General features: G+C 42.0%; 1 protein-coding gene across 1 annotated transcript in view; it reads left to right on the top strand.

The window, feature by feature from the left end:
* usp54b (ubiquitin specific peptidase 54b) overlaps nucleotides 1-18,431 on the top strand; it is a 180,581-nt gene that overhangs the window by 24,761 nt on the left and 137,389 nt on the right. Inside the window, exon 3 of the mRNA XM_055149922.1 lies at nucleotides 13,262-13,396. Within this exon, the coding sequence (XP_055005897.1) occupies nucleotides 13,262-13,396 (135 nt within the window). The remainder of the gene's footprint in view (nucleotides 1-13,261; nucleotides 13,397-18,431) is intronic.

The following is an 18,431-nucleotide window of genomic DNA, read 5'->3' as shown; positions in this document are numbered from 1 at the left end:
CTCTCTCCCTCCCTCTCTCTCTCTCTCACCTCTCTCTCTCCCTTCTCGTTCTCCTCTCTCTCTCTCTCCACCCTCTCTCCCGCTCCCTTCTCTCTCCTCCCTCTCTCCTCTCCTCTCTCTCTCCTATCTCTCTCTCCTCTCTCTCTCCTCTCCCTCTCTCTCCTCCTCTCCCTTCTCTCTCTCTCCTCTCTCTCTCCTCTCTCCTCTCCTCTCCTCTCTCCTCTCGCTCTCCTCGCTCCTCCCTCTCTCCTCTCCTCCGCTCTCCTCTCTCTCTCTCTCCCTCTCTCTCTCCTCCCTCCTTCTCCTATCTCTCCTCCCTCTCTCCTCTCCTCCTCTCTCTCTCTCCCTCTCTCCTCCCTCCTCTCGCTCTCCTCTCTCTCTCCTCTCTCTCCTCCCTCCTCTCTCTCTCTCCCTCTCTCTCTCCCTCTTCTTTCTCCTCTCTCCTCTCTCTCTCTCCTCCCTCTCTCCTCTCTCTCTCCTCCCTCTCCTCTCTCCTCTCGCTCTCCTCTCCCCTCCCTCTCTCTCTCCTCTCTCCTCTCTCTCTTTCTCCCTCTCTCCTCTCTCTCTCCTACCCTCTCTCTCCTCTCTCCTCTCGCTCTCCTCTCTCTCTCTCCTCTTCTCTCTTCTCCTCTCTCTCTCCTCCCTCTCTCTCTCCTCCCTCCCTCTCCTATCTCTCCTCTCTCTCTCCTCTCTCTCTCTCTCTCCTCTCTCCTCAGCTCTCTCTCTCCCTCCCTCTCCTATCCTCCTCTCTCTCCTCCCTCCTTCTCCTATCTCTCCTCTCTCCTCCCTCTCTCCTCTCTCTTTCTCCTCTCTCCTCCCTCTCCTCTCTCTCTCTCCTCCCTCTCCTCTCTCTCTCTCCTCCCTTCTCTCTCCCTCTCTCTCTCTCTTTTCGGGTTTACCCCCCTCGGCTCTCCTTGGTGCATTGCTGCAGAGGACTCCCACACACACACACACACACACACACACACACACACACACACACACACACACTTCTCTGTACCTGTCCTGGTGCCAGCCCTGAGCCCTGGTTCTAGTCCTGGTTCTAGTCCTGGTTCTAGTCCTGGTCCCTGGTCCCTGAGCCGCTGGGGCCTTTGTTTCAGAACAGGCTGCACTTTGTTTAGCGCCGCACTCTGGGACAACAACACGACACCGGCAAATTATTTATTAAAGGTGCACTATGGAACTTTTCTGCTGTAGGGGGTCTCCGTAAACACAAGCAGACGACCAGGACTGTTACGTATAGAACATGTTGTATCAGTCAGACTCATTCAAGACGCCATTGCCCCCAAAACTCCTGTCATACCTTAACCCCCGCGCTGATTTGTATTTTGTATTTGAGTAATTTTAAATCTGGAAATGTGGAGTGTGATGTTTTTTTAAATGAAAAACTGTGAGAATGTTTGATTGTAAATAGATGATAGGGCTGGGTGGGTTTCATTAAGAAGCTGATGCGATACATACCTCGATACATCGGCCACGATACGATACATATACATACATACAGTGCACTTTTCATTCACTTCGATATATTTCAAATCAATTCGATACGGTTCAATAAAAAATAAAGGCTTAATCCTGGCTGTGATACTAAAAGCTCATATGAAACACAAACATTGTAATCATTAAAACAGTGAAAATGTCAAAAGTGTTGCATAAGTGAATTTCTTCCTCTGAACAAGCAACAAAACTGTAGCTGTAACAAAATAATTTCGTTAAATATACCAAAAAACACTTGGCGATTGCTGAAGTTTTCAGCTTGTCCAAGAAAGGATAGAAGTAAAAGTCTGGAGAACAACTGGATTTAAGCCGGAGAAGTTTATTTACCATCAATAATACGGTCAACATAGTCTGATTTTAAAAGTGAACATAGTTATGATGTTTGAGTTTTCAAGCCCCTTCGACTCTGCTTCCACAGGAGGAGGTTTATAAAGCAAGTGTGGTGAGATTATGAAGGCCAGAATGCTCCAGTTCGACAACAATATGACACAGTTTAGATCAGGCATGTCCAAACTATGGCCCGTGGGCCAAATGCGGCCCTCAGACAAATTTTTCTTGGCCCTCAGGCTTCCAGGAGAATAAGCCCAAATGACCTTGCACTAATGAAAACTTTACTTTTGATTGCAAGTTTTTTGAAAATCTACCTTGATAAAGCTAATATTTAATATTTAGTGTGTAACCAGACCGGGACCAGGACTGAGACCGAGACTGAGACTGGGACCAGACTGGGACCAGACTGGGACTGAGATCGGGACTGATACTGGAACCAGATCGGGACTGAGACCGGGACTGATACTTTAACCAGATCGGGACTGATACTGGGACCTGACCGGGACTGTGACTAAGACCAGGACCATACCGGGACTGAGACCGGGACCAGACCAGGACTGAGAATGGGACTGATACTGGAACCAGATCGGGACTGATACTGGGACCTGACCGGGACTGTGACTAAGACCAGAACCATACCGGGACTGAGACTGGACCAGATCGGGACTGATACTGGAACCAGATCGGGACTGATACTGGGACCTGACCGGGACTGTGACTAAGACCAGGACCATACCGGGACTGAGACTGGGACCAGACCAGGACTGAGAATGGGACTGAGACTGGGACTGAGACCGGGACCAGACCAGGACTGAGAATGGGACTGAGACCGGGACTGAGGCCAGTTTAGTCCTGGTTTAGACCTGATTTAGTCCTGGTTGTTTTTTCGTTTTCTTATTTTTCGTTTTATTTTGAAAAACGAATGAACAAACGATACACAGACTGATAAGCGTAGTCTGTCTCCTTTAATGAGGTCGTAGAAACTCAAAATACTTGTGTAGCGTAACATAATCATAAACCTCTAACCCCGTGTCCTGCGTGTCGTCTCCCAGACCCATGTCCTCGTCCTCGCTCCTGCGTCTCGATGTCCGTGGTTGTTTTGTGCTGTGGAGTCCGTCGCTCTGGAGGATGCAGGGAGCTCGATTATGGACTAAAGCTGTTCCATAACAACGCTATAGCTCACAGTAAAGACCTGTTTAATAATGCACACAGGCCCTTAAGTGAAGTGCAGTCCTTGTCCCTGGACTCACTGCACAGAAGGGGGAGGAGCCGCGAGAGGAGAGGGGGCGGGGCTAGAGCGGCCAGGACGCATGTTCAAACAGATTACACGATTGCGGCAAATGTATTGCTTTTTGGCTGGAGAGTTAGGGGCTGTGAGAAGAATGAAATCAAATGCAAATCGTAAAAGGTGCAATTAGTTAAATATATAGTATAATGTTTTGTTTTTTGTATAGAAAATCCTTGTTATATTTGTAGTTTGCATGGGATTCTTCTATTAGTTTAAAGCTCCTATATTAGGCAAACTTAACTCTGAGCTTTAAGACATGTTATAATGTTATTACTTCATCAAAAACAGACCTGGAGTTGTGTTTTGTTTCATTCTTCATTTCCTCTTCATTATTAGGCTGTCTACATTTCCACAGCTCAAAATGCTCTGTTCCACCTTGTGATGTCATGAAGCGGTAGTTTTCAAGTTCCTTTTACCTTTTGTTCAGTAGAAATTGGAGATTCCAAGGCTGAAACGATCCAAATGATTCTCGTGAAGGTGCGTGAGGTTTAAAAACACAGTGGAGCACTCCCTGTATTACCACATGACATCACAAGGTGGAACAGTGTGTTTTCTGTTTGAGAGAAGATCTTGAGAGAACTTATTATCTTTGGTTTACATGAAAAAACTTTAGACTCAATTTTAAAAAATGGCAATTAATTAATTTATTATATCTGACCAATTTTATATTCACAAATGTAAATTTTTTTTATACCTCTTTGTTTTTTCCGGTTTGAATTAAGCAATTAGAATTCTACTTAGCTAATATCTCTAAAAGCGTAAATAAAAAGGCCATATTGACATGAAAGTTGTACATTTATGAATATCTTGGTACAATGTAACAGTGGCACTGTTTAATATATTCTCTATATTGTCAGGTTAAAAAAAAAAACCTAAGAAGAAGAACCTAAATGTTAGGGGTGTTCAAAAATATTGAAATATTGATATATCGTATCGTTTAATGTAAGTACGTATTTTTTATTTATATGGCGCTTTTCACATACTTTTCTTTTTTTGTCACAAAGACACTTTACTTTATTCAATCACTCCATAACGCAGATGGTAATTTACTGTAGACTGACTGAAGTGTGGCTGCTAATCGGCGCCATCGATCCCTCCGACCATCACTCATGTACACACCACTTTCACACTAGACATTGTGGCTGAAGTGCCTTGCCTAAGGACACAATGACAGTTTTTGTGACTGGCGCCCCCCTGTGGCTCCTGATTTTCCCAGTCGTCTCCCATCCAAGTACTAACCAGGCCCGGCCCTGCTGAGCTTCTGAGATCTGACGGGATCAGGCTTTGACAAACCGGTGTGACCTGTTTAATGTGATGATACAGTATCGATATCGTGGGCTTCTGTATCGATATATCGCCAAGAGTATTTTTTGATTTATTTTACTAAATTATTTTGTTACAGCTACAGTTTTATTGTTTGTTTAGTGGAAGGAAACTTGTTTATGCGACACATTTGACATTTTCACTGTTTTGATGATTAAAATGTTTGTGTTTCATATGAACTTTGCACAAGACGTGGTTTAACAAAGACTTTAGTATCACAGCCATGATTTATTTTCGAATCGATTTGAAATATATTGTGTCGAACTGAAAGTGCACTGTATCGAGATATGTATCGTATCAGCAAAGTTTTTAAGATACTGAACTCTACGAAATATGCAGGATTTGTTGTGTTAAACATGTGTGAATGAAACAAAACACAACTCCAGATTTGTTTTTAATGAGGAAACAACATTATATCATAACATAAATTAAAAAAAAATAGTGTAATATGGACCTTTAACGAACCAATGAACTTGCCTTTAGACTTCTCAAGTTTCAGATCGGTCAAATATTCATGTTTTTAATGTTCACATCCTCCAAATATTCCACAGCTTCTTAAACTTAAAAGAGTTAATGACATTGAAAGTTTTAGTCAAAGGTACGCTGCCAGGGTGCTGTAATAAAAATGTAATCCATATCAAATTGTGGCTAAGCTCTGAAGTGATCTTGCAGTCATTTCGGTTCATTTATTCCCGGATAAGAAGTTAAAATGTCCCAGCTCCGTGTTGCTCTTAACAGATTAAGAAAGAGATTTTGGAAGTCCTCAAGAATGTCAATTTTACAGATTTTTCTTTTCTTTTTTCACAGCGTCTAAATATAGGCTCTTTTTTTTATTGGCTGCACCTGCAAAGTCTCCACTCCTCTGCACAAGAAACGAGTTAGAATGCACCAAAAATCACTTTCAGATTTATACGTTTAAAACTCTTGTCTTTTAAAGGTGCACGGTGTAACTTTTCCAGTGGAGGCGTCTTTAAATGCTTTTCTTCATGGAGATGTTATTGCTTTTGTCTGGAATGTTTCACAGTATGGCTTTAAACCTTTCGATCTTCGCGGAGACCGAACCAGATCAAGTTACAGGTCAGATCTGCGGAGAGGCGACGCCGCTCACAGTCAGAACGCCTGTTTTTCTAGAAATTTTTGAGCGATAAAACCTGTAATTGAATAAATGTAAAGTAGAGCTGTTTAATGTCACATTGTGGAACATTCCAGGCAGAGAAATGACAAACAAACAAAAAAGTTACACAGTGCACCTTTATGCTAAACGGATTAATTAGACCATAAAGGGGCACTTTCACTGGGATGTTCCGATCGCATTTTTTTTGCCCCCAAGTCCTTTGATTTTGAGCATCAGCCGATACCGAGTCCCGATCCGATACTTCTATAAATCAGATCCAGGATGTGTGGGGCGATCAGATTGTATTGATTCAATGTGTAGTGTTTGGGCCGAACTTGAAAAATCAAATGTCCAAAACTTTAATTTTATTAACTTTTCTAAATGTGCATCATCATTGTTGAAAACCTTGACTTTTCACAGTTTTGGTCTTGGAATGTGTAACTTAGTATATTTAATGAACTGGACAAAACAGGAACCAGACCAGAATCAGATCAGACCTGAGACCGGGACTGAGACCGGGACTGAGACCGGGACTGAGACCGGGACTGAGACCGGGACTGAGACCGGGACTGAGACCGGGACCGGGACTGAGACCAGGACCAGACCGGGCCTGATATTGGGACCAGATCGGGACTGATTCTGGGACCAGACCAGGACTGATTCTGGGACCAGATCGGGACTGATACTGGGACCAGATCGGGACTGATACTGGGACCAGATCGGGACTGTGACCGTAACCAGACCGGGACCGGGGCTGAGACCGGGGCTGAGACCGGGGCTGAGACTGGACCAGACTAGGGCCGGAACTAAAACCGGACCGGGATGGAGACCGTGACTGAGACCAGGACTGAGACCATCATTGTTGAAAACCTTTACTTTTCACAGTCTGGTCCTAGAATGTGTAACTTAGTATATTTAATGAACTGGACAAAACATTTAAATTCAAAGCATTTAATTGGAAATGTGAACTTCCTCGCAAAAACATCGGATTTCACAAAAAAAATCGGAATTGAGCGTTAAGCCCTGCAGTCTGAACGTAGCCTAAATGACACACATGAACACAAAATGGCGGCAGCCCCCGATCAGGTGCAGGCAATCTCCTTAAATAGGGGGCGGTGGCTGCAGGTGAGGTGGGCGTAGACTTGCCCCACCAATCACAAACGAGGGCTCCCACAGCAGCAATCAAGATGTGTCAGCAGAACAATCCAGAACACAACGAACAAATCACAATCTAAGGCCTGGGGCTGTAACAACACGTCTCCAACACTCTGCATCACTAGGAAATGAGGTCCTATGTCCAAAATTCCGGACTGTCCCTTTAAATGTCTTGCTCTTACTTAATTCAGTTACTTTTAGTGGTTCAAAAAAAAGTGAGCGGGGTTGCTGCTGTGGAACAATCCGGGAAAAGCTACGACATCTCCAGCAGGTGACGGAAATGTGACCAAGAAAAGTTCCACACTGCTTCTTTATTATTATATATGTGGTTTCTGCATTCACAATTCCCCCATAATATAATTCTCTTCCTGCTTTGGCTCGTTGAACATATGTAGGTATTTCTGGCGCTCTGTAGCGTCATATGGCCTCCTCCGCTGAGATGTTGTGTAAACTTTGAAAATCTGCGTCTTGAGTGAAAACAGTCATGTCTCGGCCAACTGTTGGGCTCGAATCTGCAATATGTGTGTGCGGGTTTTTGCTTGAATTGTACGTTCCTTGGTTCCTTTTTCTGTTATTAATTGGCTATAATTTATAAGTTCTCTCCAAACAACGGATAATGTAAAATGAATCACAAAAAATGCACTGATTTTATTATTATAGCCAAAATTAAAATATTTAGTTGTTGTATGAAGTGAAGTCTGATTCCTTATTTTGTTTTTGAGCTAAGGAGTTTAAGATATTTTATATCTGCTTGTAGTAGTACCTCGAAAAACATGCATTGTTGCTGAGAATGGAGTCGCCGGTCTGCAGATCTGACACTGGCTTGGCTCTGCGGCGGCGCTCTTTGGGACAATATTTTGTTTAGTTACATCCTGTTTTAGTTGTGGTTTAGTCTTGGGTTTAGTTCTGGCTTTAGTTCTGGTTTAGTTCTGGTTTAGTCCTGGTTTAGACCTGATTTAGACGTGGTTTAGTCTTGGTTTAGTCCTGGTTTTAGACCTGGTTTAGTCCTGGTTTTAGACCTGGTTTAGTTTCCTGGTTTAGTCCTGGTTTTAGACCTGGTTTACTCCTGGTGTTAGTCCTGATTTAGTCCTGGTTTTAGACCTGGTTTAGTCCTGGTTTTAGACCTGGTTTAGTCCTGATTTAGTCCTGATTTAGTCCTGGTTTTAGACCTGGTTTAGTCCTGGTTTAGTCCTGGTTTTAGACCTGGTTTAGTCCTGGTTTAGTCCTGATTTAGTCCTGGTTTTAGACCTGGTTTAGTCCTGATTTAGTCCTGGTTTTAGACCTGGTTTAGTCCTGGTTTAGTCCTGGTTTTAGACCTGGTTTACTCCTGTCTTTAGTTCTGGTTTAGTCCTGGTGTTAGTTTTGGTTTAGTCCTGGCTTAGACCTGGCTTAGTCCTGTTTTTAGTCCTGTTTTTAGTTCTGACTTTAGTTCTGGTTTTAGTTCTGGTTTAGTCTTGGTTTTAGTTCTGGTTTAGTCTTGGTTTTAGTTCTGGTTTAGTCTTGGTTTTAGTTCTGGTTTAGTCTTGGTTTTAGTTCTGGTTTAGTCCTGGTTTAGACCTGGTTTAGTCCTGGTTTAGACCTGATTTAGACCTGGTTTAGTCCTGGTGTTAGTTCTGGTTTAGTCCTCATTTAGACCTGATTTAGACGTGGTTTAGTCTTGGTTTAGTCCTGGTTTTAGACCTGGTTTAGTCCTGGTTTAGTCCTGGTTTTAGACCTGGTTTACTCCTGGTGTTAGTCCTGATTTAGTCCTGGTTTTAGACCTGGTTTAGTCCTGGTTTAGTCCTGGTTTTAGACCTGGTTTACTCCTGTCTTTAGTTCTGGTTTAGTCCTGGTGTTAGTTTTGGTTTAGACCTGGCTTAATCCTGTTTTTAGTCCTGTTTTTAGTTCTGACTTTAGTTCTGGCTTTAGTCCTGATTTAGTCCTGGTTTTAGTTCTGGTTTAGTCCTCATTTAGACCTGATTTAGACGTGGTTTAGTCCTGGTTTAGTCCTGGTTTTAGACCTGGTTTAGTCCTGGTTTAGTCTTGGTTTTAGACCTAGTTTACTCCTGGTGTTAGTCCTGATTTAGTCCTGGTTTTAGACCTGGTTTAGTCCTGGTTTAGTCCTGGTTTTTAGACCTGGTTTACTCCTGTGTTAGTCTGTTTAGTCCTGGTTTTAGACCTGTTTAGTCCTGGTTTTAGTCCTGGTTTTAGACCTGGTTTAGTCTGGTTTCCTGTTTAGTCTGGTTTAGTCCTGGTTTTAGTCCTGGTTTTAGACCTGGTTTACCGTGTTAGTCCTGGTTTAGTCCTGGTTTTAGACCTGGTTTAGTCCTGGGTTTAGTTCTGGTTTAGTCCTGGTTTTAGACCTGGTTTACTCCTGTCTTTAGTTCTGGTTTAGTCCTGGTGTTAGTTTTGGTTTAGTCCTGGCTTAGACCTGGCTTAGTCCTGTTTTTAGTTCTGACTTTAGTTCTGGCTTTAGTTCTGGTTTAGTCTTGGTTTTAGTTCTTTCACCTTTAGTTCAATAAATAAATAAATAAATAAATAAATAAATAAATTAAAGTAGAGATTGACAATTCCAGTGCTGCAAATTACCGACATGATTCTAGTGAAGGCGTACGGAGTTTAAAAACACAGTGGAGCTCTCCCTGTACCACTTCATGACATCACAAGTCACGAGTTTTTTTCAGTTTGAGAGAAGAACTCGGCCTAAATACGCATGATTCGTGAGTTAAACGTGTGTGAAAGCGGCAAAACACAACTCCAGGCGTGTTTGTGATGAGGAAACGACATTATAACAGATCAGAAAATAGAGTAACACGGGCCCTTTAAATAATTTATGCTTCAAATCTCATATTAAATTTGACTCAGCAGACAGTAGCGTTGGTTTTTCTTACCTCCGTCCCCCTCACCTGCTCCAGTCGTGTTTCCATTTTGCTGCTACACGGCTTTTTCCAGGTTTTCTGTCGAGGAAAAGCTCTTTACAAAGCCCATTTATTATTGATACTCAGTGATATTGAGGCCGGCAGTGCTGTAAGCTGTACTCAGATGTAGTTTGATTCAGGATTGGTCCAAAGAGCTCCATTCAACTCTCTGTGATGGCTTTTTTCTGGTGCCTGGGGGTTAGAAGGATCAACAACAATGGTCACAGACACAAAAGGATGAACTCATGCATTATTTGGGTTTCTGTGCTATTTTTGGACGCATTAACTGTAGTTTTTCACGTTGTTTTTTTTGCCAGAAATGGACATAAATTGGCAGTTTTCAGATTCGGATTTTCAGTTGAGATCACCCGGATTTCTCTGTTGATTATACTGTAGTCAGCCATGAAATATTCAGAAAGTAACTGTACAAATAAATGTTGAATCTGGTTATTTCTACCAGTTCTTCTCTCAAAAACATTCTGGAAAACACTCTCTTCCACCTTGTGATGTCATGTATGGGAAGTACAGGTGTAACAATATCTAAATCTCATGGCGCGATATTTTCACGATATACATCTCACGGTATATTTATTGTGATATTTTATGGAGGCTGACAAAATTGTGAATATGCCACTTTTTCCTCATAAAATGCCTTGACAAGACTTAATTCCAGATTTGGGGACTTGGAAGTCGTGACTTGGACTCGAGACTTGAGTCACTATTTAGGACTTGAAACTTGACTTAAAGGTTGTATAGAGGATTTTCCAAGGAACGAGAAATCCAGCGACTGTTTGTCCTTTTTCAAATGTTGCGCATGCGTGAAACCACCCCCCCTCCCCTACAGCTCCTACGTAGAAACGCCTCCTCCCGCCTCCTCCTTACGCCAGAAACAGGTTTGTTTACAGCCGGTGCTGCACATGACTTGTAAACAACTAACTACAGTGTTGGTTAGGCAAGACGGAGAAGTGAGGAGCGGGGGGAGGGGTGTGCGGACATTTCGTGCGCGGACGAGAAGTGAGGAGCAGGGAGAGAGGAGAGAGGAGAGGGAGAGGTGCGCGGAGATTCTGTGCCCGGAGAAGTGAGGAGCAGGGGGAAGAGCGGAACGGGCAGCGGGGACAGGAGCAGGAAAGGGGTGCAGAGAAGGTTGCGCGGAGATTCAGTGCGAATGAACTAGCTACAACACGCAGCAGCAAGCGGACTCTTTCTTTGCCTTGAAAATGACGTTTTCAGACATAGGATATCGCTTTCGTGTCCTGAAAAACGTTTGTCTCGCTCTTGGAAATAAAGTACGTTTTCATAATAAGCAGAAGTTTCCTGTCCAGGAGTAATTTGGGACCAGTGCGTCAGTCTTTAGACCCCTGCGTCTGCTTCAGTTGCGCCATTGCTGGAATGAATCTACAAGAATCACCTTAGTTTGGCTTCGCTGCTTTTCCCCTTGTCTTCTTCTTTCAGCGACCTCAAAAAACGGACTTTCTTTTGCGGCGAACTGCTCCTGGATTCTTGTCGCCATTGCAACAAACTTTGTGCGAACTGCGAGGAAGATATAGGTCAAAAAAGCCGCTAAGAACTGTTGCGTTTGGTGGAGTAAACAGCGTCTGTGCGTCTTGCGTCTGTGGACTGCGTGACAGTCGTACGTAAACCACGTAACCAGCGGCGCAGGCAAGTCAGTTACACTAGAAACGTAGGGAGTTTGATTGACAGCCTGTCAGCTCACAGATAACGAGGCAGTGTCGTTATCTATTGGCAAATGTTTAGCCCCACCACGTCCAGAGTTGATGAATTTTTATTGTCTTTTTTTTGGTCATCATAATTACAAGGCTACTGCACCTCTATAATCTATCATTGACAATTTGAAACAAAAAAAATCCTCCATACAACCTTTAATAAATGGACCAAGACTCTGAACTCAACTTGGGAAGTCTTAAAAAGCAAAAAAATGCATTTCAGTAACTCTTATATACTCTACAAATACTCATATTTAAATATACCATGACTTTATAAGTAAAATTTAGTTTAAAATTCATATAAATTGCAAAAATCTAAGCCTATATTTGGTCCTTTGGTTTAAAGCAGGGGTGTCAAACATACGGCCCGGGGGTCAGATCCGGCCCTCCAAGACCTTTAATGTGGCCCTCGGCTGACTTTCTACTAAAATATTTTAATTATATTTTCTATTTTAATACTGGTAATTTTCTGCGGTGTTTATCACAGCAGCGTCTCCAGTGTCTCTGTACGTGGCCCCTCCCACCAGAGCAGCACAAATGAAGACTTGTCTCTTTCCAAACGCTCTTAAAGGACGATCGTTTTGACTGTTGACCGTGACACCCTCATCAGAAAAATGTCAAAAATGAGAAAAGTGGAGCTGAGTGCAGGATTTTCCTAGAAAAATGTACTTATTCCTATTTGCATCCAAGTTCATATTAAAACATTGTGTTGAAAATGCATTTTTCTGAAAGTTTTAGGTTGTTCATAATATTATAATGTTTTGCAAAAGAAAGAGTTCATCAATTAAAAAAAGATTTCTGTAATAGATTTGCATTTCTCTCCACAAATATTTGAACTTATTGCTATTTTTGGGTTTATATGACATGAGTTTTCAGATTCGGCCTCTTTGGGATCAAAGTAGGTTGGATACGGCCCCCGGACCAAAATGAGTTTGACACCCCTGGTTTAAAGACTTGAAATGACTTGAAGCTCAAAGCAGACGACTTGGACTTGACTTGGACTTACGGGCCAGTGACTCGAGACTCGACTTGGACTTGCCTGTATTTGACTTGGGACTTGACTCGGACTTGAGGTCGAAGACTTGAGACTTACTTGAGACTCGGAAAACAACAACTTGGTCCCACCTCCGCTTAATCCAAAGAAATAAGATTTAAAACTGCTGAGAACTGCTATTTCTTCATGTAGTTTGCACCAAAACGGAGCAAAGGATCATGGTCTATGTAGTTCCTTGTGTTTCTTTAGCTATTGCTGCACCATAACAATGAATTTAAGCAAAGAAACTTGTAATTCAATATATTGTGATGGTCCACGATATTATTGAGAGACTTTTGACAATACAATATCACAATATTTTGGTTATTGTTACACCCCTAATGGGGAAGTGCTCCACTGTGTTTTTAAACTCCATACACCTTGAAAACTACAACTACACAAGTTGGGCCAAAGCATTTTGAGCTTCTATTCTAATCTGTCTATTAATGCAAGAAACGTCTGTGTGTTTGTTAGTTTGTTTGTTTGTCTGTTCCACGCATAACTCTCAAACCGCTCATCCGACCGTTCTTAAATTTGGAGGGTGTCATCGTAATGGGACGGGTGTGTGCAGTGACAATTTTCATGTTGTTAGGACAAAAAATGCCAAAGATCTGGTGTGTGATAATGTATGGTTCACCCTGTCCAGGAACTACAGGTGGAAATTAGAATCTTCTGCTATAACTTGGAATAATCCATCTTTTGTTTTGGTTAATGTTGATTGTACTGCCCCTGTATAATAAAAACATAACATACTAAGAGAAGTGGAACATAATGTGACTTCAGTGTAGAAAAATTTGAAATTGATTTGATAGAATAGGTAAAAACAGCAGTGCTTTTTCACACGTTTATTATATCATACTAAAGTCTTGTTTCTTTGTTGTGTTTTTGTTTTTTTTCCAGAGTATATTTGCCCAGTTCCAGTTCAGCAGTGAGCGGGTGCTGCCCTCTGACCTCCTGCGCTCGGCTTTGGCCAAAACCTTCAAAGACGAGCAGCGCTTTCAGCTCGGGATCATGGACGACGCCGCAGAGTGCTTCGTGAGTCACGCTTTAATCTGGTCCGAACACAGGGCTGAGCTGCAGGGGTGTGGTCTAAACTAAAGACACGTCCACTAGGGATGCACCAGTCCAGCTTTTTCAACTTCGATACTGATTCCAATACTGTCGCTTTAAAGGTTGTATGGAGGATTTTTTTTGTTTCAAATTGTCAATGATAGATTATAGAGATGCAGTAGCCTTGTAATTATGATGACCAAAAAAAAGACAATAAAAATTCATCAACTCTGGACGTGGTGGGGCTAAACATTTGCCAATAGATAACGACACTGCCTCGTTATCTGTGAGCTGACAGGCTGTCAATCAAACTCCCTACGTTTCTAGTGTAACTGACTTGCCTGCGCCGCCGGTATGTGGTTTACGTACGACTGTCATGCAGTCCACAGACGCAAGCCGCACAGACGCTGTTTTCTCCACCAACGCAACAGTTCTTAGCGGCTTTTTTTGACCTATATCTTCCTCGCAGTTCGCACAAAGTTTGTTGCAATGGCGACAAGAATCCAGGAGCAGTTCGCCGCAAAAGAAAGTGTCCTTTTTGAGGTCACTGAAAGAAGAAGACAAGGGGAAAAGCAGCGAAGCCAAACTAAGGTGATTCTTATAGATTCATTCCAGCGATGGCGCGACTGAAGCAGACGCAGGGTCTAAAGACTGACGCACTGGTCCACAAATTACTCCTGGACAGGAAACTTCTGTTTATTATGAAAACGTACTTTATTTCCAAGAGCTACAGAAATGTTTTTCAGGACACGAAAGCGATATCCTATGTCTGAAAACGTAATTTTCAATGCAAAGAAAGAGTCTGCTTGCTGCTGCGTGTTGTAGCTAGTTCATTCGCACTGAATCTCCGCGCAACCTTCTCTGCACCCCTTTCCTGCTCCTCTCCCCGCTGCCCGATCTGCTCTTCTCCCTGCTCCTCACTTCTCGTCCGCGAACGAAATATCCGCACACCTGCTCCCCCCGCTCCTCACTTGCCTAACCAACACTGTAGTTAGTTGTTTACAAGTCATGTGCACCGGCTGTAAACAAACCTGTTTCTGGCGTAAGGAGGAGGAGGTGTTTCTACGTAGGAGCTGTAGGGGAGGGGGGGTGGTTTCACGCATGCGCAACATTTGAAAAAGGACAAACAGTCGCTGGATTTCTCGTTCCTTGGAAAATCCTCTATACAACCTTTAAGTATTTGCCATTACCCGATATCACCTGATACCAGTGCAGAATCTAAAAACAGCATTTTATTTCCTTTAAACTATAATAAAATGAAACAAAACTGATCCAAATGCGTTATGTAGCTGTTATTTAACTCTGAGGTAACCATGGAAAAGTTTTGTATAATTAAAAGTTTAAACATTGTGGGACTTTCTAGGCCAGTAAATAATCTTATTACATTAATTTATATGTCCAACCAGGATATTGACTAAACCGATATTAGGAAGCCAATATCTGAACCAGCAAATATTTCAGTATCGGCTCCGACTAGAAAGACGGCATTAAAAATCTCTCAAAAGTGTTATCTATGTATCTGAATCAAAATTCAACTCTCACTTACAATTTAACAAGACTACACCTGCACAGGAGTTTGCCTTTTTGACTATACAGTATAAAATACAGTTTATATACTTAAGTTGCACTTTTTCTGAGAAATTTATTTTATAAGTTATAGTAGTTCTAGTAAAAACAATAGAACAGAGAACAACAGACTGTTAACTATTTCTTTCCCACTACAGTTGTGGAGATTACAATAAATGTTTCTGTACACACACTGAAATCTTAATAAGCATTAATAAGTGTTTAATTAATAGCTAAGTCACAGCAAATTATCATACCAGTTGGCACTTATTTAGCGATTAATATGTGGTCTCTAAACTAAAGTGTCACCAAATTTTTTATTGTGCAAAAATACATTTAACTTTTGTTTATTTACACTAACAGAGGAGACGCTGAACTTTGCCAGTTTTTCTTTCATGTGGATAGGCCCAGCAATTACTGTATTTTTCTGACTATAAGTCGCTCTGGAGTCTAAATTTGGTGGAAATGTATTTTATAAAATCAGAGACCACGAGCCAAGGCAAGTTATAGTAACAACAGGCTGAAGAGGTTCTATTATGTTAACGTCACATATGAACAGTTCTCCAGATAAACTATAACATAAACAACAGAACAGAACAAGTTTAACAAACTCTCCATCTCACTACAAATCAATAAATCCATTCAATTCTTCATCCTCTGTGTCACTTCTGAGCAACTCCACGACCTCCGGAGGTAAACTGAGCGCCGCTTCCTCTTCTGTGTCGCTGTCGTCAGACTCAGCATCAGTTCCAGTTAGAATTATTCCGGCCTTTCTGAATCTTCGACAGGATGGTTTCAGTGTCACTGAAGTCCAGGCTTTGTTGATCCATCCAGTGACTTCAGGAAAGTTTCATGATGCATCCTCCGGTGTCACAAGTTTTTCACTCACTCTAAACTTTCTTTGTGCTGCTCAGTTACCGTTTTCAGCTGCAGATTTTGCTACTTTCAGCTTGTAATCTGCAAAATATGATTTTCTTTTTTAGGGGCATTTGTGTTCAGTTCTTCTCAGTCGTCTTTATAAGTTTGTTTAAATGAAGTGGTACAGAAGTAATGGTGCGATCGACTGACATGATACAGACAGGACAGAGGCTCTTTCTGCAGGAGACATGCGCAGTAGATCCAAGTGACAGTGGTACAGGAGGAACAGGAGCAGCAGATACTGACACACAAGACTAGAGCCTCTCGTGGCTGTCAGTGTGAACATTTTAATATATAAGTCGCAGGAAACACCCAAACCATGAAAAAAAGTGTGACTTATAGTCCGAAAAACACAGTAGTTTAATGTGGTACTGTGGAACATCCAAGCAACAAATTCTGCTGCTCAGTTACCGTTTTCAGCTGCAGATTTTGCAACTTTCAGCTTGTACTCTGCAAAATATGAGTTTCTTTATGAGCGCATTTGTGTTCCGTCTTCTCCGTCGTCAGAGGCTCTTTCTGCAGGAGACATGCGCAGTAGAGCGAAGTGACAGTGGTACAGGAGGAACAGGAGCAGCAGCCTAGAGCCTGTGTTTATTCCGGGTTTATTCCTGGTTTAGTCCAAACTACTTCACATTCTATATTCACATAATTTTAACTAAATGTCCACTTTTTGTTGTAAATTTTTGATTTTGTAAAATATGAATTGACGCACAAACAGGTAAATGAATAAAACTAGAAATTGGAATAGTTTTGAATGCAGAATTTCCAAAAGGTCGCCTAAAACTAAAACGTTGTCTTTAGAACGACTCCATACCCCATAGTAGTGTAATAAATTAGACTCATTTCATTCAATTGGTCACCCTTAAAAAGTCTCCCTCTCTTCCTCTGCTTTCTGTCCATCCCTCCTCTCCTCCTCTCCTCCTCTCCTCCACCCCCTCATCCACCCATCACCTGCAGACAGCCCTGGCATTTTAAACAGCTCCTCTTCATAAAAATGATCTCCTCTATTACCAAGAAAAACTCTCATCAGTCACACGTGTCCCACTCCCCGTCCTGCGCCTGCACTGCAAAAAAAAAAAAAACGCCGCCAGAGCTAAACTGACTTGGATTCAGATTTATTTTAGTCTTTTAGTCTTGGTTTGATTCATTAGATTTTTTGTTGCTGACTACTTTCAATTTGTTTTTCTAATTTCAAGATAAATTATGTTCATAGAGGATTTTTTTTTTAAACATTTTGTAGATTTGGTCGAGTCCTGTTCTAGTCCTGTTTTATTCCTGATTTTATCCAGACCTAGTCCTGGTTAAATCCGGGTTTGAGTCCTGATATGTGGACTTGGTTTAGTCCTGGTCTCGTCCTGGTTGTTTCATAGTATAGTCCTGGTTTGGTTCTGATTTAGTCATGGTTTAGTCCTAGTTTACTCATATGGCACTGTTTGTCCTGGTTTCTTTCTAATTTTGTCATGGTGTAGTCCTGGTTAAATCCGGGTTTGATCCCAGTTTAGGTCTGATGTAGACTTGGTTTAGTCCTGGTTTAGCTCTGATTTAGTCTTGGTTTAGTCCTGTTCTAGTCCCGCTTTATTCAGTTTTGTCATGGTGTAGTCCTGGTTAAACCCAGGTTTGATCCCAGTTAAGTCCTGATATGTAGATTTGGTTTAGTCCTGGTCTAGTCCTGGTCTCGTCCTAGTTTAGTCCTGGTTTAATCCTAGTTTAGTCCTGGTTTAATCCTAGATTGAGTCTTGGTTTAGGCCTACTTTAGACCTGTTCTAGTCCTGCTTTATTTAGTTTTGTCATGATGTAGTCCTGGCCTAGTCGTGGTTAAGTTTGGGATTGATCCCAGTTTAGTCCGGATGTAAACTTTGTTCATCTTGTTCAAGTCCTGGTTTAGGCCTCCTCATCTCGTGCTGATTTGGTACTGGTTTAATCCCAGTTTAGTCCTGATGTAGACCTGGTTTAGTCCAGGTGTTGTCCAAGGGTACTGTTCATCCTGGTTTATTCCTAGTTTTGTCATGGTGTAGTCCTGATTGAATCTGAGTTTGATCCCAGTCCTGGTTTAGTCCTGGTTTAGCTCTGGTTTAGTTTTGGTTTAATCCTGATTTAGTCCTGTTCTAGTCCTGCTTTATTCAATTTTATTCAGTTTAGTCCTGATGTAGACCTGGTTTAGTCCCTGTTTATTCCTGATCTAGTCCTAGTTTAGTCCCAGTTTAGTTTTGTTTTGGTTCATGTTTGAATCCAGTTCAGTCCAAAATTGGGTCTAAAGTGGGACTAAATTCAAAACTACACCAGACCTAAACCAGGACTCGACCAGAACTAGACCAGGACCAAACAAAGTCTATATCAGTACTAAATTGGACTCAAACCAGGCCCAAATCAGGAGTGAGTTAAGTCTTGGTCTAGTCCTGGTTAAGTCCCAATTTAAGTCCATACTTCTGAAGATTCTGAATTCTCTTTAGTCTTAATTCTAGTTTAGCTCTTCTTTTCCACTTTTTGCAGTGCTCTCGTCCGTCCCCGTGGCTCTCCGCCCTCTTCGTCGCCCCCT

Source organism: Boleophthalmus pectinirostris, unplaced genomic scaffold (assembly GCF_026225935.1).
Source record: "Boleophthalmus pectinirostris isolate CB_2022bp ecotype Guang Dong unplaced genomic scaffold, ASM2622593v1 HiC_scaffold_14, whole genome shotgun sequence".
In the NCBI taxonomy this organism is placed as follows: domain Eukaryota; kingdom Metazoa; phylum Chordata; class Actinopteri; order Gobiiformes; family Gobiidae; genus Boleophthalmus; species Boleophthalmus pectinirostris.
The sequence above is the reverse complement of the archived record's forward strand: the minus strand, read 5'-3'. Positions and strand labels throughout refer to the sequence as shown.